At 52.6% G+C, this 22,187-nt stretch overlaps 1 protein-coding gene across 2 annotated transcripts in view; it reads right to left on the reverse strand.

Moving 5' to 3' along the window:
* Nucleotides 1-22,187, reverse strand: part of Prex1 (phosphatidylinositol-3,4,5-trisphosphate dependent Rac exchange factor 1) — a 149,081-nt gene that overhangs the window by 79,103 nt on the left and 47,791 nt on the right. For both annotated transcript variants that reach the window (XM_029472872.1, XM_021186170.2), the window contains exons 2-3: nt 2,949-3,020; nt 694-816 (exon numbers count right to left, since the gene is read on the reverse strand). In XM_029472872.1, coding sequence (XP_029328732.1) covers nt 694-816; nt 2,949-3,020 — 195 coding nt within the window. The remainder of the gene's footprint in view (nt 1-693; nt 817-2,948; nt 3,021-22,187) is intronic.

The raw sequence follows: 22,187 nt of genomic DNA on the forward strand, positions 1-22,187 counted from the left end.
CCAAGGGGACAACTTAGAATGTTCTAGGTTCTTAACAGTCCTCATGCTGTGACCCTTTACAGCTCCCCATGTTGTGGTGACTCCCAACCATAAAGTTATCTTTGTTGCGACTTCATACTGTTATTTTGCTCCTGTTATGAATCATAAGTAAATATCTGTGTTTTCCAATAGTCTTAGGTGACCCCTGTGAAAGAGTTATTCTTTGGGTTACCACCCACACGTTGAGAATGGCTTTTCTAGACCAACACAGGGACTGGTGTGGCTGGACGAGGGGTTGTGTTCCAGGAAGTGGCAGGCCTGCAGGGGTGTGGGGACTTTTTCCCCCCCTCTGGTGGAGTGGAGCCATGAGAATTCTAGAAGAAGAGAGAAGCAAACAAGTTTGTGTTTCTAGGGGGTCTCTAGCAGCTCAGAGGAGATGGTTTCCAAACTCTTCCGCCAGGGTGGAAGAACAGGGACTACTGAGGCCCAGGGGCTCAGAGTAAGTCGCCAAGAGCCTAGAATGAGACCTAGCAGGCTGAGGCCAGGGATCTATGTACAAGACCATGCCCCACAGACTCTTGGGAGGTGGTTGGGAGAACCAGACCACAGGAGTGGGCACACAAAGACCACGACAGAGGCAGTGCTGACTGAAGGCTCAAACTCCGGTCCTTATCCTCACCCACGGACCCATCTCTCGGCGGGCCCCATACTTACAAATTTCAAGAAAACATTCCCAAGTTCATGCTGAGACTGAGGTTCGGGGTGTAAGCAGTACTCCAGGGCAGCCAGAAAATCCTTATGGACTTCCAAGATGTCCTCAATGTTGGAGAAGAGGACCTAGAACGGACCAAAAGGCCAGAGTCAGTCAGTAGCACGGAGCAGGGCCATTCCCAGAAGAGCTGCACCCCAGGGAGCATGAGCAGGCATCAAAGGGTGAGGTTCCCCTGGGCCAGGCCACTGCTGTTGGCTGCCGTCCCACCAGCAGCAGGTGTGCAGGCCAGTGGCAGACCGTGGCTGGATTGCCACACTCATTCAATCTCCACAAGCAAGAAGCCATTCCTCGCCCCCGATTTACCCCTGAGAACCGGAGGCTCAAAGGGCAAGAGTTGACATCCCAGCCAGCTCTAATGCAGAGTATCAGAGCATCACCTTGTATGCAAACACAGCCACTCGGAAGCCCCAGGTGGACGCGGCCACAGGGCAAAGTGCACCAATAAGCAAACTCACATGGCCCTGTTCCCACAACAGTGCGAGGTGAAAGGGGAGGGCCAGGGCCCAGAGCCTACTCCTCAGTTCCTGCCGGGCCTAGAGCACCCAGAAGCCCACTCCCTCCTCTTCCCCAGTGGGGCTGCTTGTCACCTCTGTTCGCCTTCCATTCCGCCTACTTCAGCTTGCGAGGTTGAACCTGGTTATACTGAAGGTAACAGTATGGGCTGGGCCTAGCCATTGTACTGACTTTGTGAAAGGGCTCCAATACTGTCTGTCCCTTGAGTGTGCACCCAAAAGCAACAAGCAATGCGCACCAAAAAGGCATACTCAGAAATGAGAACAGGGCCAAAGCAGAAATGGCTCAAATATTCATTCACAGGACAATAGACTGTGGTGTGGCCCCTGTGTGGTATATTACAGAGTCAGGGAGAAGCACGGGCCAGGACTGCGCACTTTAATACAAACAAATCCCACAGATGTAGGATGACAAAAGACACCAGACAGAAGAGAGCTCATTGTCATAAAGTGTAAGGACAGACAGAAACAGGACTGGGCGTGGCAATGTACACTTTTGAACCCTGTGCTTGGGGGGACAGAGGCAGGTGGATCTCTGAGTTTGAGGCCAGCCTGGTCTACAGAGTAAGTTCCAGGATAGCCAGGGCTACACAGAGAAACCCTGTCTCGAAAAACAAACAAACAAAAAAAGACGAAAACAATCAAAGTAGTGAAGTTTCACAACTGGAGGAGATGGGGGCAGACAACGTCAAGCTGGGAGAGGCGGTAGGCAGGCCATGGATGCTCCCTGTCTTCACAGAGAACCCAGGTGTGGTACGACCACACCCTCAGGACTCCAATCCCTTGTTGGATGGAGGTTGAGACCCGACAAAAAGGCAATTTCTTAAAAACTAACAAGGCTTAACTTTAAGTGATAAATAAGGGCTTCTAAGCTCTAACTGTGTAATAAATCAATATAATGAATTATAGGTGCTCAGTAATTATCTGTTGAATGAATGAATGAAGCAAGCACATAGGTTCCAGCAAAGAAGCATATTTTCACCATCCCCGCCATCCCATACCACAGGACCCGCTGTGTAGTGGCGCTGCCTTCCAACAGAGCGAAAGAGTGGGCTTAGAATTACAAACATGCATGTGACTGACACAAGCCAGGACACTGGGTGGGGGGCCATCCTTGACCACATATATGACCACATGTATGGTAAATGTTGAGTACTTCAGATATGCATATCCCCTCACATCCATTTCCCTGGACCAGGCCAATCAGAGCACAAAGTCAAAGGTTTTTAGAAACATGAGGTCAGAGTGCTGGCCAGCATGGGCCTTAGAGGCACACAGACGGTCCATTGATACCGTCCAGACTCCCCAGCGCCAGCCAGAATGAAGCTGGCCCAATGACTCGTGGGCCTGTCTTGATAACCCATGCCCACTGCAGGAGTAGGCAGGCAGCAGGAGACATCAGGCTCCCAGAACAGAGGCACCAAGCTGGGCAGGAGGAAGAGAGAAGGCAGAATGGCCACACTGAGGCTGAACTGGAGAATGGGGCCTGGGGCACAGCCTCCCTTCCCCCCCTCCCGGGGGGAGGCAGGCAGTGCCAGGGCTGCTGAGAGCAGGCTGGGGGCCAGATGCAGGCAGTATTAGGGAGTGAGTTCAGAGCCACCTAGAAGAAGTAGGGCCAGCAGCAGCAGCAACAGCAGCAGCAGGAGAAACAGGAAACAGCAGAAAGCAGCAACAGGAGTACTCACCTTGACATTCTCTTCTGTGAGGCCCTTCTCCACAGAGTCGGCCACATTCTGCCGGATCCGCTGTAGGAAGGCCTACGGAAACAAAAACAAGCAGAGATGAGTGGCCGCATCTCCCATCCTGGTCGCCCCTGCCAGCAGGACAGGGGTTCAAATGCTGGCCAGGACCTGAAAGGTTGCACAGTCAGGTACAGGGGCAAGGACTTAAAAGCTCCCTTGCTGACAGACTATTTTCCTGGGCTGCCTGCCCCCAACTGCTTGCTCAGCCAAAGGCTCACAGAGCATCTACAATGCCTGACCCTGTGTGGAGCTAACCACACGGAGCCCGGGGCCCCCAGGAATCTGCAACCCAAAGAAACACACTCAGACTCCTCACCCAAACACCTCCCAGACCATTGCAACAGCGGCCACCTTTCCCTGGTGTTTTCCTTTTAAGCTTTAAGACATTTATACGACTCAAAAGAGAAATCCACAAACTGTGACGAACAGGACTCATCTCTTCTGTGCCCCAGCTCTGCCCACACCGAGCCAACTTAGCACCCACATGGGTGCAGAGACGCTCACCTGTCCCCTTGCATGTGGGGCCAGGTAAGAAGATGGCCAGCCAATGTCACCAGATAGGATGATAGGTTTTTGGGAGTGCTGGGATGAAATTCCAGGCTCTTGTGCATGCCAGACAGGTACCCTACCACTGGGCTGCATCTCTAGATCACCCCTCCTTTTTGAGGAAAACCAAAATTAGGGGCATTCACCCGCCTCCCAAGTCACTATTCCTTCCTCCCTCCCTTCCATCCTTCCTTATATTTTTTGCCTGGCCTGAAACTCAGTCCTGCCTCCAATCCCTGGGCTGGGATTATAGCTATGTCCTTCGGAGTGCTAGAGAGAGATCCTCATATTAGGAGAGAGTAGATGTCAGGGGTCCAGAGCAAGAGTGGAGGACATACAGCATACAGAGGGGATGTGATGGTGGCTGGAGAGCTTGGGTGGGGCCGAGCGGGCAGAGCGGGCAGAGGGGAAGCTGCAGAGGTGGCCTAAAATGCAAAGGGCACGGAGGGAAAGAGAGAGACCCAAGCCAGTACCTAAGGGAAACTGAAGCCAGTCTCCCACAAAGACTTCCAGCTCAGAATGTGAAGCAAGTCTGGCCCAGGTTAACTGGGCACTGGTCACATAGAGACCCGTGAGAAAATAAGCCCATGGGCCTGTCCCAGCACAGGGGACCAGTCAGCTAGCAACCTGTCTCGCATGTGGTTATAGCAAGGACCCAAGGGGACTGAGTGTGATCTCCCTACCCTGGGTTAATTCAAGTGTTCTATCCTATCACACTCATCTAAGGAGATGTTTCAGGGAGAAGGCAGAGAGTGTGCTGGTGTGGGGGAGGCAGAAGCAGGTGGCAGAGGGGTTGCTGGCCCTTCAAGTCTACTGTCAGATCTTTTTCTGTCACCTGGACTGACACCCACAGTATCCCCAAATATCTCCATGCAACAGCACAGGCTGGTACACTCGGCCAGGCCCCCTTGTCTCCGCCTACAAGCCCCAGGTGACCATGGGTAGTGATGGACTTGAATGCTATCACTTTACTGGTGAGCCTGGTTTACTAGTCCACCTGGCCCAGGGAGTACAGACATCAAGAAACCCCCCATCTACCAGGCCCGTATGCCCCCTAACCACGGTGCTCTCAGTCCTAGCTCCCCATGGTCCCCCAGAGTCCCAGACTGCCTGGTCAATGACACCTCTGCCTCCTGAGAGTTCAGCCTCTTCACCCTTCAAGATCCCTTAAGATGTGCAATCCAGTCAATGTTCCACTTAATTCTCCATGCCTCCCCGTTATGAAGCTTAAGATCTTGACTTAAGGGGCTGGAGAGATGGCTTATTGGTTAACAGCACTGGCTGTTCTTCCAGAGGGCCTGGGGTTCAAATCCTAGCACCCACGAGGAACTCAGAGTCTGTAATTCTGGTGGAGGGGATCTGACACCCTCACACAGACATGCATGGAGGCAAAACACAAATGTAAATACAATATGCTTGAGAGAGAGAGAGAGAGAGAGAGAGAGAGATTGAGAGATTGAGATTTTAACTTAAAATCACCGTGGGCAACACCATTCATGGGCTGTGGTGCTGGACTGAGTAACAAGCAGAAAGCCAGCTGAGCACCAGCCCCTCTCTCCTCTCTCTCTCCTTCCTCACATCAGGTACAGTGCGACCAGTCCTTACACTCCTCTCACATCCCAACCCCCATCCTACCCCCTCCCCCATGATGGGCTGCACAGACTCCTCCCGCCATCACACACACACACACACACACACACACAGAGACTCCTCCTGCCATCTCTCTCTCTCTCTCTCTCTCTCTCTCACACACACACACACATACACACACACACGCACACACGCACGCACGCAGGCATGTGCGCAGCATGATGACTGCACTGTGAACCGCAGCAAACTCCTCCTGCTTTAAGTAACTCTGGTTGAGTCTTGTGTCTCCAGCAGAAGAAAAGCATCCAATACCCTTGGGTTTTTGTTTGTTTGTTTTAAAATCCAGTCTCCCATGTCACTCCATCCTCCCACACTGGAACCATACTCTCAAGCCTGCCCCAGGACCTTTGCATATGCTCTTCCTGTCGCCATGTTTCCCCTCTGATTCTGCCCTGAGCCAGTCCCATCTTATTTTCAGGCCTTAAGCACTACTCGCCTCTTCCAAGAAGCCTTCCCTGCCCCCTGAGTTTGAATTATTTTTTAAAAATTAGCTCAAACAACATACACCAGCTTTTAAGAGTCAAACCGCTATGATAAAAACAGGAGTGAGGCTAGGAATCTTAATCTCTACAGAGGTCAAGTTTGGAAACCACTGGGTATTGGTTTAAACCACAGCTCTTCCTCTATCCCGCTGTGTGACCTCAGGAAAGCGAACCAGCTTCTCTGAATCTTAGTTTACTTTCCCCAAATATGGGGATCAGAGTGTGTCTGAGTATGTGTGTATCCGTGTGTATGCATGTGAATGTATCAGTGTGTGTGTGTGTGTGTGTGTATGCTGTGTATCAGTATGTATCTATGTGTGAGAGTGTGTGTGCATCAGTATATGTCAGTGTGTGTGTGCACATATCTGTGTATATGTGTTTCTGTGTGTGTGTGTATCAGTGTGTATATGTGTGAGTGTGTGCGTAGTGGGTATTATGTGTGTGGTGTGTATTTATGTGTGTGTGTATATGTGTGTGTATATATATCTGTGTGATGTATATCAGTGTGTATGTCTGTGTGAGCATGTGTATGCGCCTGTGTGTGTGTGTGTGTATCAATGTATATGTGTGTGTTGGTGTATGTGCATGCATGTGTGTACATGTGTGCACATGTGTATATGTGTTTGTGTGTGTGTGTGTCTTGTCAATGTAACAGGATACTGACAGTAAGTCAGTAAGGAGGGACATCACATCTCTTCTTACAGTTGGACCCTCATGGCCAAGAGCAGAATGTGGTCCACCACAGACACTGGAAAGTCAAACATAGCCAAGAGGGCCCTGACACAGGGAAGGAGCCTCAACTCAAGCCCCTGGGACAGTTGAACTTGCTTTTTAAAAGGACGCAGTAGGAATGGCTGGGAGCAAAGTTTCCTAGAGGATAGAGCAGCTAGGCCTGGGGTGCCCGTTTCCAGCCACCCAGACAGGCAGACAAAGGTGGCCCCGCCCAGCACAGGCGCCCGGGCGGTCGGGCAGGAAGCTTGAGTACCACTGGGCTGACCTAGATGCAACTTCCTGTCCTGGTTTCTTCACACGAGCTGGGCTACTGCTATTGTGCAGGGACAATGAGAGGCTCGGGCCACCCACAGAGGACATGCACACAAGCCAACATGACGAGCCATGGGCACCAAGAACAGCTCGTGACCTGGAAAGAATGTGCCAGGAGGGGTTCTGGATGCAGACACAGCAGCCCCACAGCGGCCTCCACCCTGCAGGTGCCAGTATCATCTGTACTGTGGGGCTGCTGAGGGACCCTCTAAGTGACTCTGTCCAGGGCCTGCTGGCAGCAGAACACTTAAGAGACTTCCCTGAAACAAGACACCATCCTGCGATGCTACCTGTGGCTCCCCGGGGCCCTGTTCACTGCTGGACCACCCAGTCCCTCAGCCTCCATCAAGTTCCCTCATCCCAGTAATAAGAGCAATTATGTCATACATCGAGGATGCAGGAAACAGTAAGCCCATCACTCCATGGCTTGGGCAAACAAACTCTAGCCAGGCAAGGACTCTTGAAAGGCCAACCACGGAGCCAGGTGTGGTGGAACAGGCCAACCAACTGTACTTAGGGACCTGGGGCACTGGGAACAATATACATCCTGGTCTGAGCTGCAGTCATGAGTGACTGAGAACATGGGGTCCCAGAGCAGCAAAGCATGGACCTGCTGCAGAAGTGAATGAGTGCCTATAGGTGCTACCAGGCACCTGTCACACAGACACCACGCTCTTCAGTCCCTGCCCATGCACATAGGTGCCATAAGCAATGTCAGGTGACATCTCTGGGCCCAGAGGCCTCCTCGACGTGCAGGGCAGACTGGGAACAGGTGTCAGCCCTAGCTGGCAGGAGCTGGCCCTCAGACAGATGAAGAGCCTGAGCAGGTCACACTCCAGGGCAGCAGGAGGTGCTGGAATCGCTTGCTGGAGACAGTAAGCACACAGTCTATCTATCGCCTGCCTTCCTGTGGCTGTAGCAAACATCACTAATCAATCACCTATTTTTCCTGCTCTGCCATAGCTCTAGGGACCTTGAATACTTGTGTATCAAGAGCCCTGCTTCCTAGAGCCTCCACCTCTTGTCCTATTGCCCAGAAGGTAAGGGTCCACCCCGCCACATGGCACGAGGTGTAGGTGACTCCACAAGGTGACTCGTGCCACAGCTGTCTCTCCCCACACGCCCAAGCGTTCCGGTGTGCCTTCCTAGCCAGCCCACTTCTCTGAATGAGTCATGTGTGCTTACTGGGGCCTCCTGCTGCTCCCTTCCTGGTCTAATCACAAACATGAGTGACTGCCACGCCACCAATACTGTACCAGGGTCAAGTGTCCCCTTGCCAAGAGCACATCCCCAAGGTTCTCAGAGTGGCTCCACCTGCCAGGCTCTGGTGTGTGAGTCCCTTTGGGGACAGAGAGGCTGCCTGACTCAGGTGTGCAACCTGCTCCAGGGGGAACTGGCTAGACAAAGATTAGGGACACAGACTCCTGACTAATGACCATCAGGTAGACCTACTGAGCCAGGATCAAGCAGTGGGAGAGCGCTCTTCTGACTCCACACAAGAGGGGGAGAAGGGGGGAGGAGGAAGAGGAGGAAGGGGGCAAGGAGAGGAGGAGGAGGAAGAGGAGGAAGAGGAGGAAGAGGAGGAGGAAGAAGAAGTTCATAGGCTCTCCATGGTTCACACACCAAGGCCTCCGATTACAAGGGAGGCATTCCTGTCTGTCCATTCTACAGATGAGGTAGACTAAGCCCCAGGGACAAAGAGCCAGCATGACACCCAACCCAAAACCACAGATCACAAACCTGAACAGGGACAGAAGCACCATGGACCACTGGGACACACAGTACACATGTTTTCAGGGTCCCCATAGCTGTACCCAGCAGGAAGATAGATGTCTGCCACTGCTGCAGGGCCCAAAGAGTCTTTCTCAGAGAAGGCACCCATCACAGCCCAGACAGAAGCCTGACCGGTGCACAGGACCCTGGGAAAATGAGACTGCATTGCCCACAGGCCACCCGCACTGCCCACAGGCCACCCACTCAGCCCCAGCTTCACAGCTTCCTTCAAGCCTGTCCTCCCCTGCCTGAGGCTATCACAGAGCACCTGTGCTCCATGTTCCTTCACTTGAGGGAGACACAGGCACAGGCTCATCAGTGGCTGTCTGCCTGCAGTGTGCCTAGCCCCTAGTGTGGCCTGAGGAGGCCTGGGAGGGAGGGTGAGAAACAACTGAGAGAGCTGGGAGCTTTTCGATTTGTTCTGATTTTATTTTTGCTTTTCTTTTGAGAGCAGTTCTTGGGTCTCTCTTTGTTACATGGGTTGACTTCAAACTCCTGGACTCGCTGGGCAGTGGTGGCACATGCCTTTAATCCCAGCACTTGGGAGGCAGAGACAGACGAATTTCTGAGTTCAAGGCCAGCCTGGTCTACAGAGTGAGTTCCAGGATAGCCAGGGCTATACAGAGAAACCCTGTCTTGGAAAAAAACAAACAAATAAACAAAAATAACTCCTGGGCTCAAGCGATCCTCCTGCCTCAGCCTCCTAAGCAGCTGGAACTTCAGGGCTTTGCCATCAAGAGCAACATACCTCTGAACCCTGCAGCTCCAGGAGGGAGGCCCTCTCCTGTGTGCCCATTTTACAGGACAGGGATGCCCCACTCTGAAGTGTTCACTTAGAGCCACAGAACTAGGATGTGGTGGTCTGGCCTGATATGGAGAATCCCAGCCCAAATGTGCATCTCAAGTGAGTAACTGTGGGCCACAGATGGCCCTGGCTTTTTAAGCAGCCGGCAGCTGCCTGGAGACCCAGGCCATCTGTCTGGAACCACAGTCGCAGCTTGGGGAGGATACAGCTCTCCCTGGAGATGCAGAACAGAGCAGAGCGCTGCACTCATTCCTGGAGAGAGACAATGGCAATCTGAGCGGCTCGGGGACAGGGACTGCTGTCCCCAGGGACACCCACACCTCAGCTGGGGTGACCTCACTCGACATATGGTGAAACCTGAGAGGGATGGTGGAGGCACCCCCAGATCACACCAAGTACAAAAAGCAGGATGCCCATGGGACTCAATCCCCACTGTGATCTGCAGAGGATCATGGACCAGCAGCACCCTGGCCACAAAGTCAGAATAAGCCACGCCTTTAACAATAATAAACCAGCCCTATAAGACACCATAGCCTGTTCCCAGCAACCCCCCCACAGCCAGGCATGGGGAGGTCCCCCTAAGCACCCAGAAAGCCCTGCAAAGACCCCAGTCCTATATCCCACCGGCTTACAAACCTGGTTTGGATCCTTCAGGGATCAGGAGCCTCAGGCAGAGCACAAAGATCTTGCTTCCACAAATGACATGCTATCCCATCAGTCATGGGAGAGTGACGCCTCCTTCCCCCACCCCAGCCCAGGACAGCCATGCAATGACAAGTTCATGATACAGAAGTCCATTTAATGACCTGGAGAAGAGCCACTGATGACCCCTTAGCCAGGGCAATGACCAGGGCCGGGGAGGGGGGGAGGAAGGCCTGTCATTGAGTGGGGGGCACACGGGCCACGTCTCAGTTTTAGCTCAATAAATTACCTGGGCCTCACACATGCGTGAAAAGGGCCTGGCAGGGCCAGGAACAAACACTAACAGTGTAGAGCGGGCTGTAAAGGTCTAGCTCTGCCATTGACCAAGAGGGGGTGGGGTGGGGGTGGGGGATGGGATGAGGATGAGCAGTGACTACCCCCACCCAGGCCTCAGTTTCCTCCTCTATGAATCAAAGAGTGAGTGCTCTGCCTGCAGGGAGCACGTCAGAGGCCATCACGTAACGCATGTGATACACAGGAGTGATGCAGGCACATAAAATACTCATACTCGAGACCGTAGGCGAGCATCTAGCCCCATCATAACCCCATCTGCAGACTACAGGGGTCTCTGGGAATGGGAGCTGGATGTCCACAGGCTTCAGGCACCGTGCTTCCTGAGAAAGCTTCGGACACATGTCAGCCACCACTAAGGAGACAGACACCCAGCGTGACCATACCACCAGCATGGCCACACGCACCCCATCCTGTTTGTACTTGTGTGGGCCTGGGCTTGTATGCAGTGTTAAGAGACTGAGCCCAGGACCTCAGCACACCAGACAAGTAAGTGCTCTACCAATGAGCTACATGCCAGGCTCTCAGTTCAGTTCTTGTCTTGTGGCAATGTAAGACTACTATACTATCACTGTCTCCCATCCAAGTACTAACCAGGCCCGACCCTGCTTAGCTTCCGAGATCAGACGAGATCGGGCATGTTCAGGGTGGTATGGCCATAGATATATACTATTATTGTCAACTTGACAAGATCTAGAGTCACCTCAGGAGACAAGTCGCTAAGCACGCCCAGTGAGGGATTATGTTAGGTTAGGGTGAGGTGGGAAGACCCATCCTGAATGTGGGGGACAGGCACCATCCCACAGGCTGGGGGTCTCAGACTGCATAAAAAGGAGAAAGCATGCTGAGGGCAGAGTTCCTCTCCAAGTGTCCTGACAACAGACGCAACGTGAATGGCTGCCTCATGCCTCTGCCGCCACGCCCTCTCCGCCATGACTGACTGTACCCTGGAACTGTGAGCCTGAGTATTTCCCTTCCTTAAGGTTGCTGCTATCATGGTACGTTGCCATAGCAACAGTTAGGTAACTGATACAGCAAGGTTTCATCAGGTTGCCTAGGCTACCCTTGAACTTACCGTGTGTAGAACACACAGGCTTAGAACTTATAATTCTCCTGCCTCAGACTCTCAAATAGCAGGGATAATCGGCCCATACCACCAGGCCTGGATTAGTGGTCCCTTTTGAAGTCTGTGTTTTCTAGCCTGAACTTAAATACCTGTATCTCCCCGAGTCTCCTGAAGGGACAGAGGACAGTGTGGCCTGTCATCAACAACAAAGCCACCTGCCACCCCCTGCCCATGCCGAGCAGACTGTCCCCACCCCCGGCCTTGGGAAACACCCAGCACCTCTGACTCAACGCTGTCGTTTTAGTAAAGGTGACCGCTCACTACCAAGACTTCCTGGAACCAGTGGGCTGGCTGTGGGAGCCGAAGGTTGCTCAGATGAGAGACAGGCTGTCTGAGGGGCTGGTGTTTGAGCAAGGACTGTGACAGATAGGGAGCTCTGCAAGTATCTGGGGGAAAGGGCACTCTGGGGCAGAGGCCCTCGGCTTTCCTAACCCTTCCGGTCTGAAACACCTGCCCCACCACCTCTTTCACACCCATGCTGGCAGGCAGTTACGCCCAGGGACGCTACTTGTGTTTGCCTATCAATTTATCGATTTGTCCATTTAGCATGTTGTGGAGAGCCAGAGTCTAGAATGAAGCCCTCAGTACACACGTGTCAGGCCCACTAGATGCTCATCTAACCCCCATACCCTTTACACCAGCTCCCCTTCCAGACCCTGATGAGGAACACCCACCCTGGGATCACCAAAGAGGAACTTGAAGCAAAACCCAAGTTGCTACCACCTACTGTGAGCCACTCAACAGTGGGGGAGGGGAGGCCACAGAAGGGAAGCAAACCTCTCCCCACAGAGCCCCACCCATTCCTCCCCTGCCAAGGCCCACTCAGTGGATACCCAGCCACCCTGGGCAACTCACACCCTCTTTAGTTGAGCCTGAAAAAGGCTTTGTGTCTCGGTTTGAATATGAATGCCCCAACCCTAGCTTCTTTGGGGATAATGGGCATATAGGCTTGAAGTAGCTGAAGCCCCTGTGGCTACCACCTTCCCCCAGGGCAAGCATCCTGAGTTTTCCCATCTGACACAGCCACTGCTGCCTTCCCTGGTCTGACTGAGGTTATAGATGTGAGTGTGAGACCCTCTCCTACACAAAGACACAGCTAATGGAAATCCAGGTCAGACATCACTAGTGGAGCACAGGGCTATTCTTGCTGAGTCTCCTCATTGGTATCCCGTAGATCTATATATAACCTGCTCTGGAGTCCCTCCCACTCAGACCCCAACTCCTCCCTTTTCCTTTGAGCCCTTTGGTTTCTTTTTCCTGTGAACAATAGGGTCACCGCAGTTAGATTAAGACTGGGGTTCTCCACCACAGGTCTTCAACATGCGATTGCCTGGAGTTTCTGAAGAGACATGGTGGAACCCACATGTGGGGTGTGATATGCAGGCAGACAGATCTCAGCTATGGAGGCTGTCGGGTAACTTCCCTGGCATCCTCCCTCTAGCCAGACAACCAGATCTGCCTCCAGATATTGCCTTGGTCAGCCACAGCCAGCTGACTGAGCTAACAAAACTGCTACTAGAATGGGCATCTGGGGTTCAAGTACTACCTGTGCCCTAGCCTGCTGTGTGTCCCAGTAGCCTTTCTGGGCCTTGCCTTCCTTCTCTGAGGAATTGGAACAAGGAACGATACCCTCTCTCTGTCTCAGGTCCTTCCTCTGGGAAGCAGGGGCATAGGATGGCTCCTGTGACTTCTTTTCTGGTGACGAAATATCCTTGCATCTGGCCGAGGCGATGATGACTAAACCCACGAGCAGCACACTCCCCTCGAGTCCAGGGGGCTGTTACATGCAGAATAGAGCGACACACTGCCGAAGCAAAACCAAGACCCACTTGCTGCCTAGAGGGGACAAAAGCGCCCGGAGAGCCTCCAGCACACACCACAGAAGCCTGTGTGGCAGGTGGCTAGGAGCAAAAGCGTCAAGCCAGCAGTGTCTGGGAACAGGCCTGATTTAGGTGGCATTTCCTGCCGGAATTCGAGGACAAAGCAGAGCCAGCCACTCCAGGGCCCCAGAGCCCAGGGCGGGGCAGGTGGCCTCCTGGGTCCCGCTCCTTCTGCACTTTGGGACAATGGGATTGCTGCTCTCAATGGCGCTGACACTTGACATCTGAGACAATTGCTCTGGGAGCCCCCCACACTCAGGTCCAAGGGTTAGCCTTTTTTTTCCCCATCTCCCCAAACAATTGTCCCTGGACAGGCTTCAGTCCAGCCCCGACTTTTATCTACAGGGGCTGTGGAGAACCAGGAAACAGTGCTCAAGACAGAGGATGACAACAGTGTGGCTCCAAACAGGACGGGAGGGGGTGGCGCCCACGCGGCTGGAGGTTTCCCTGTTTGCTTGTACTGCCGCAGCTGTGACCCTGGGGAAGGGATTCCGAGAGACAGGATTGCACTGCTGCCCTCGGGGTGTGAGCAAAGCTGCCACAGCTTCCTAGCATTGCCTGGCATTGCCTTGTTCCGCCAGCTTCACCCCATTGCACAGATAAGAAGACTGAGGTTTCCATGGGCTGAAGCATCCTGCCAAGTGGACTTAGCTGAGCTCCAACCTCTGGGCTATCCAGCATCCAGGCATCTACTCTGGCCCAGTCTCTCGGTCCCAACTGTCACTCATTTCCCACCCCTGGCTCCTGATGGCAGCGGCATAAAAGCCATCCCCCTAGGCTCTGTAACAGGTTCTTTGTCCTCAGGGTCTACAGCAGTGAAGAGAAGGCCACCTTTCAGGGAAGATCAAGGGGCCCAGAGACTGGCTGCAGCATGGGATAGGTCCACCAGCCTTGGGCCACTAAAGCCATTATGGGATGGAGGAAATGACCTTGAAATGGGAGTGCACCTGGACTGCCAGTGGACCCAAGGTCATTTAAGGACCTGAAGGAATGAGGCAGACATGAGATCAAGGGTCAGATGCTGAGTCAGACTAAAGAGACAAACTGTGGACTGTGAGCAGCTTCTGAAAGCTGGAAAGGCAGGTCAAAGGATCCCGCCTACCCCAGAGGCTCCAGGGGAACCAGCCTACTGACAACCTGCCTTTAGCTCCCAGAGCCCAGTTCAGACTTCTGACCTCTAGAACTGTGTGATACATTCCTGTTGTTTTAAGCCTGAACTTGATGGTGGTGACTTCTTACAGTCCTGGGGAAGGAAAAGCAAGGAGGCTGCCGGGAAACAGTGGCCAGCAGAGCTGGCACAGCAATGTGAGCCTTTAATCCCAGGCAGAGCTCTGTGAGTTCTGCGTCCAGCCTGGTCTACAGAGCGAGTTCCAGGACAGTCAAGGCCATACAGAGAAACTCTGTCTCAAAAAATAAATAAATAAAACACAGTGGCCAGCAAGGCCAAGGAGCCCACTCTTACCACTCCGCTCACCCACAGAGATGCACTGGACACAGCACCGATCTTTCCCTGAGGCCGCAGGCTCAGCTGCTCCTCCAAGGCCTGCAGCACACCCTCTCTACCTGCAGCACCCCTGTTCTCCCTTAGTCGGTCACTCACTCCTCCTAGTACAGCTCTGGACTGGGACGGTCTCCTCCGCTCCCACATCCTGCATACATGCGTAACATGCCACCACAGTTGAAACTGCGCCTTGAGCTCCTTGATCAGTCAAGGGTCGCTCCCCAACCCCAGCCCTTCGGGAGCCACAGGAAGGCCCAGGTTCACTCTCTCCCCATTCACATTTTGATTTACAATTGGCAGTCAGCACTTGGCATAATACATTTTGATGAGGTGATGGGTGGGTGGGTGGGATGGATGGAAGGATGGATGGGTGGATGGATGGATGGATGGATGGATGGATGGATGGATGATGGGATGGATGGATGGATGAGTGGATGTATAGATAAATGGACAAATCAATGGATGGATAGATGAATGGATAGAAGGATGGACAGATGGATGGATAGAAGGATGGACAGATGGATGGATAGAAAGATGGACGGATAAGTGAGTGAATATAAGGATAAGTGGACAAATTGATTGATGGATAGGTAGACATATAGATAAAGGGTGGGTACATAAGTGAGATGAGGGGAGGAAGAAAGGAATGAGGGAGAGAAGGCCAGCGCCCCTTTCCCTGGGCCCACCTCCCCCATACACAGCATCAATTCCAAGACCCATAGAGGGCTAGTGATTTGGAGTGACCCAACCTTTCTCTTTGAGACATGGTTTCCCCATCTGCCCAACATGGACACTACCACAATCATTATTCAAGTCCTGCTGCCCTGATTACTGAACATGGCTTGGCCCCTGCCTCTACATGGGTCTAGGAAGCTGCTCCTGGCCTCTGACTGCTGGAGAGATTCTTGGTCCTCACTGATGTGCATACAAGAACCATGCAGCACTGAGCAACCAGATGTACGCACTCATTCGCATAAAGGGGCTTTAAGAGAAGGGACTGGTTCCTGTGTCACCGGCCTGGAGCTGCCCCCCATGGGGACTCTGACTTAGGGCCCTTTGTTGAGAGACAAGCCACCTTCCTCATGGGTCACCTCTGTGAAGAAGGGGAACAGAGTATGAAGCAAACAAGGAAAAGACTGGGGTGACAGAGAGGTGAAGGCAGAGACAGGGACTCGGCAGAGTGAGACCAGAGTGTTGGTGATAGCTGGGGATTCTCTGGTTATAATATACATCTCCCACTTGCCACAACATTAGCTTTACAGTTGATGGATATAACCAGGATCCTTTGTGACAGCCTTGCAGGAGACAAACCCCACAGAACAAAGACATCGCTAATATGCGTCGTTTGTTTCCCTCCAACAATGGCTACCAACACCTCCGAAGCCTTCATGTTCTTGCTTTCTCTCTCTATCCACCCTATGTGAACATGCCTAAATACATAACCCGGCAGGCACCCATCACAGGCCTTCTGCACAGGCTAGCCCCTCACACCACAGGCCTTCTGCACAGGCTAGCCCCTCACATCACAGGCCTTCTGCACCCACCAGCCCCTCCGACCGATTCTAGGCACCCACAGAACTCAGTGTCAGCTCAGGTACCAGCTCACCATGAGGCCCTGCCTGCTCCATCTTCCCAGCACCCATCACTGCATCCCCACACCCTGCAGGCCAAGGGAGTGACCCCCCAGGGGCTCTGCTTTGCCACTGTTACTGTTTCTTGTTTGTTTGCAGACACAGTCTCCCCATATAGCCCTGGCTGGCCTCCAGCTCACTATGTGAATCAAGTTGGCCTTGAACTCACAGAGATCCCCCTGCATCTTCCATCTGAGACCTGGAATCAATGGCGGGTGCTGCCGTGTAGAACCATAAACCTAACACTTATCATAACACTGGCTCTCACAGTTTCTGGAATCCTTTCAATTTTCTATGAAGGATATATTCTCTTTCCTTCATTCACGCATTCATTCCTTCGTGTGTGTGTGTGGATATATTCTCTTTCCTTCATTCACGCATTCATTCCTTCGTGTGTGTGTGTGTGTGTGTGTGTGTGTGTGTATGTGTGTGTATACAAGTGCTCGTGCACATGTGCCACCGCCACCCACCATTGTCTTTTCCATTTATAAAGTAATTAAAGGCTGGCTTGATAGCTCAGCAGGAAAAGTGTCTGCCATGCAAATGTAAGGACCTGAGTTCAAATCCCCAGGACCTACTTAAAAGGCTGGATTCAACGATGGTCTGTGTAGCCCCAGTGCTGGGGTTATGGAAGACAGACTTGCTGGCCACCCAGTCAAACGGAAGAGGCAAGTTCCAGGTTCAGTGAGAGACTGTGTGTAGAAAGCCACAGAGAGAGAGAGAGAGAGAGACAGACAGACAGACAGACAGACACCCTGGAAGTAACCTTAACAAGTAGGTGTGATGTGGCTAAGCAAGGACAACAGGAGACAAAAACAGGAATATCCAAGCTGATTCCTAAAGGAAGCTGGAGAATCAGCCGTGGGGACCGAGGGAGACTGTTCTCGCCACAGAACAAGCTGCACGTGCAAAGACTCCAGGCGGGAGCAACCCACCCGTGTTCCAAGTACAGTGAGGCTGAATCACAGGAGCAAGAATGACAGGAAGAGGAAATGAACCCAGAGACCCAGCAGGAGCCCAGCGTACAGCACCCTGGGGTCTCTGGTTCTCCTCTGGGTACAGTGGGAGTCATAGAGAAGTTCTAAGCAGGTGAGGGAGCAGGCTGAGTGTAGAGGAGAGACTGAGAGGAAGCAGGAGGCAATGGTAAACTGAAAACTAGGTTCTAGTATCCTGACGGCAGAGTCCCTGTGATTTACTAAGGTGGAGTGGAGAGGAGGAGAAGATGAAGGCTGGCTCTGGTCTCCAACATGGTTAAGGCCAGAGTCACTTTTACAAAAACAGGGCAGGCTGTAGTTTGGCGAGTGTGTGGTATGAGAGTCCAATCTGAGGCATTTTGCAGTCTGGTGGTGGAGACAGGCCCCCTGTCAGCAAATGCTTGCATGAGATGGATTTGGCTGCAAGCGTTTGGAAGAGGTCTGAGCAAGGCCCAGCAGGCACACCTTCAAAGCAGGCTGTGTGAAAAGAGCCAACTGGCAGCTGAAGCCAAGAGACCAAGAGGTAGGCTGGGCACATGGGGAGCGGGAATGACAGATGCTATTTGGGGGTGTCCTATGCCTTCCCCATTGAGCCACTCCCCATGCTCTATCCACTATGGATGAGACCCTCAATTGAGTAAAGGTGCTTCCAGGGTTCACAGCTCTGCACAGCACAGAACCAGGTTCAAATCCCAGAGCTGTCTCTTTTATGCTAAGGGACCCTGAGCTGCTAGCTCTCTGCCTTAGCTCATGCCCAAGACAAAGGGTATTTAAGCCAGTGTCACCTCTTCCCATGCCAGCTTCACATGGAGAGCTAGAGACCCAGGAGTAGGTTAGCCAATGGCTAACACAACAGGCCAGCCCAGGTCCCAGGCCAGGCTGCCCTGTTGTTATTTTCCATGCGATCTGAGTAGGACTCAAGGCAAGTACGCAACCTCCTGCTACTACTCAAAAGGGTGGCACTGTGGTCTCAGCCCTGGGGACAGAACTTGAACAAGACACAAAACCTCCACTCTATAGACTGGTACAGAGCAGAAGAGAGACAAGAGCAGAAGGGGGAGAGGAGGCTGCTTTCAGTGCCGTGGCCAGGAAGGACCTCAGACAAAGAAACCAAAGAAGGGAAGAAACCCCATGGCAGCATTGGGGAGTCCAGGCCAAGCAGTTCCAGAGCGGGTGCAGAAGCTCTGTGGCAAGGGCCTGATCCATGCATGAGCAAGACTGGAAAGCAGAACCAAGGGGCAATAGAGGGCATCAGGGATGCAGTTGAGAGATGAACAGACACGTGATCACTTGGGAAGGAAAGAGAAGTCTATTCTAAGCAGGCCAGGCCAGCCCTAAGGAAGGAGGGCTATGCACCAAGTACCAAGGAAAGGCCCCCAGCAAGGAAAGATGCCCCTAGGCCTTCTCAGAGCCTTCAGCGTGCAAGACAAAGCACCCACACACACCTTGGGCAGGAACCAGGGCCACAGCCCTCCTTCTCTCATATCACGAGACTTCCCTGTCTCCATCTATGAAATGAAGGCTTGAGACCTGTCCAGCCTTGGGTCAGCATATCTAATGAGGGATGCTGGAGCTGACTCATTCAGACCCTAAGCTCAGGGCTGCTCAGACACCACCACTCAAAAGCTTCCCTGGCTACAGCATCTACTAAGAGAACCATGTGGGCCCCACGCCACAGCAGCCCCATACAGGCTTTCTGGCAGTCAAGGGGTCTGAGGAGGTGGCACCTGGCAACCAGACACCTGCCTAGCAACAGTGTGATGGGATGACAGCTGGACTCCATGGCAACTGCAGCTGGGCCCCCAGAGGCCACATGTGGCTTTTGGAGGACGCGGGAAGGGTTCACAGACTCAACTCTAAGGTAAAATGACCCACAGGGGCCTTACAAGCCTAGCGGGTCCCTAACTGCAGGGCACAGAGCATGGGACCTGACTGGGTTGCGTGTCTCATCTCAGAGCTGTGCACCATGGGCCTGCATGGTCCACACCTGACACCTCCTCTCTGGAATGGAGACCAACGCCTCCAACATAGAGACATGTGCAATCTCCCTAGTAGTATATAAAAATAACACTGGCAAGCACAGACTGTGGATTCTGAGAAGCCAGAGCTTATTAAATTCCCCCCAAAACTTCCAGTGGTACCAGCTAAGTCCTGAGACTCTTTGAGTGTCTCTGGCTGTGGGGTCTGGAATGCAGACGGCCAAGAGGAAGAAGAGGAGGAAGAGGGGAAGGACAGGAGGTGCCAGTGCCCACTTGCGCAGACCTCTTCCAAGCACGCTTGCAGCCAAATGGATCTTGTGCAAGCATTCGCTGACAGGAAGTCTGTCTCTACCACCAGACTGCAAAATGCCTCAGACTGGACTCTCATACCACATACCCTCCAAACTACAGACATGGTAACTTTAGTGCTCTCAGAGAGGCCATCTTCCAAGGACTCCACAAGGCCACGGATGAGTCCTGGCTGACACTGACAGCTCCCACCATCCCCTTCTTCTTCCCCTTCTTCTTCCTCTCGGCTGTCTGCATGCCAGACCCCAAAGCCAGGCACCCGAAGAGTTCCATAACTTGGACACCAATGCCTGCGGAAGCCATGTGTTTGGGGATAGAAAGAAGCCAGCCAGGCTAAGGACAAGGAGGAGGACCAGTGGGGACAGCAGACACTAGTCTGAAAGGGTGGTCACCGATTTCCAATCCATCACTGGGCAAAAGTGCAGACAGGCAGCTGGGCTTCCACCGGCGAAATCAAACGTACAGCTTCTTCAGAGAACTTTCCAACTGCAACCCCCACCCCCTTACTGCTTGATATTATAAAAATGCCTAAGAGAAGAAGGCAAAGAAACTAGAAGAGCTGAAACGGTTTGGAGAAAGAACACTGGGACTCCCACGGCCCAATCTTCAGAATGACTGCGAAGTCATAATAATTATGCCGGCGCCCGGTGCGAGGGGAAGGGCGTGGGTCTGTGAACATGAACAGACGTGCAAGCGCCTCTCACGAGGGCAGGATGCAGCTAAAGCAAACGATGCGAAGGGAAGTCAGCAGAGAAAGGCAGTCTTCAGCCGACAGTACCCCAGCAGTCAGACACAAAGTACAGAGTCTCGAGCCTCCTGCAAAGAAAGGCTTCACACAAAACAAAGCTCTAGACAGATCCCCCAGGCGAGGGGTGTGACTCAGCGAGTAAAGCAATTCCTACAGAAGAGTGAGGACCCGAGTTCAGATCCACGGTGCTCAGGTAAAATGCCAGGCCTGGGAGCACACACCCATCACACTAGCACTATGGTGCGTAGACAGGCAGGTCCCAGGGTCTCGATGACCAAGCCAGCTATCCACAATGGCAAGGTTCACATTCAGTGAAGAGATTCTCTCTGAAAAAGTGAGGTGGTGAGAAATAAATTAAGATAATCAAAAATGACCTCTGACCTCCATAGGTAACACACAGGCAGCATGCCCCCATATACATGTACATACAGCACACACGTGTACACATACCCCACAGCCACTACACACATACACATGGCATACAATATATACTCACACCACATACATACACACTCACACATACACACAATACATACACACACATACACACACACACACAATACACACATATACACACAAAATCACACATTTAAATACAAATTTCAAAACTATGAAACTTGAGGGAGAAAACAAGGGGAAGATATCTTTTGGCTTGAGGTTAAGCAAACTGACATCAACATCACTTATAACTGACGCTCAAAACCACAGAGGAAGACAAGCGCTAAATCAGCACAGAAGCCGGTGTTCTGTTCTGCGAAAGGCCCAGTAAGACAATGGACAAACAAGCGAGGGCTTGGGGACAATGCATGAATGACATTCTGGCAAGGGAAGTGTGTCCAGGCTATAACCCTAACCCCAACAAAGAAACCAAGCAAACCAACCTTTAAACTAGTTTCTCATGTGACTCCTGGGGATTCACACAGAAATGTCTATCACTCCAGATAGGCAGCCACAGACCGAAGAAACCCCTCCCATCCCAAGCCCAGCTTGGTGAACCAATGGCCTTATCAGGGTTCCTTCCAAGAGCACGGGTGACCCCTGAGCAGCTAGAGGATACTAAGACCCCACCCAGCAGGCATGGTGACTCACACGAAGGACCACAGGAGTCCCCATCTCAACCACTCTCTCATCTCTGTGCACTGCAGCACCCCAAGATCATGTGCAGCAGCAGAGGGGGAGGGAACCACGGCTAGAATCTTGGAGGTGGGTCTGAGGACCCTCTCTGATCCTATGATGGCCTTACCCAGGGGGTCACACGGCTAGTGTAACTTTTTTATCTTGCTGATTAGTTTCATTTGGAGGGAGCATGCCTGCAATGCCTGCAATGATGCACCTGTGGAGGTCAGGGGACAGCTGGCAGAAGCTCGGGGCTTCAACTCGAGTCACAAGGCTTAGAGACAAGCGCCTCTGCCCAGCTCACCAGCCCCGGCTACTCTGGTCTCAAGACGACACCGGCTGTGCGTATCAGGCCCAGAGGTTCTACTACATAAGCAGAAACGTGAAAATCATAACAAGTCAACCTTGAACACACGGCTGTGCAAAGGAGATATGTGAGTGGGAGGAAGGCACAGGAAAAGCTATCCAGCACCATCAGTGAGGGAGAGGCTGAGGAAAACCACAACCTGCCACTTCCACACGTACGTACGTCTGCCAGAATGGCTTAAAAGGCAAATCGACAATACCAAGTGTTGTCAGGGATGTGAACCACCAATCTCTCAGATCCCACTGGTGAGAAATTTAA

Source organism: Mus caroli, chromosome 2 (assembly GCF_900094665.2).
Source record: "Mus caroli chromosome 2, CAROLI_EIJ_v1.1, whole genome shotgun sequence".
NCBI classification, from domain to species: domain Eukaryota; kingdom Metazoa; phylum Chordata; class Mammalia; order Rodentia; family Muridae; genus Mus; species Mus caroli.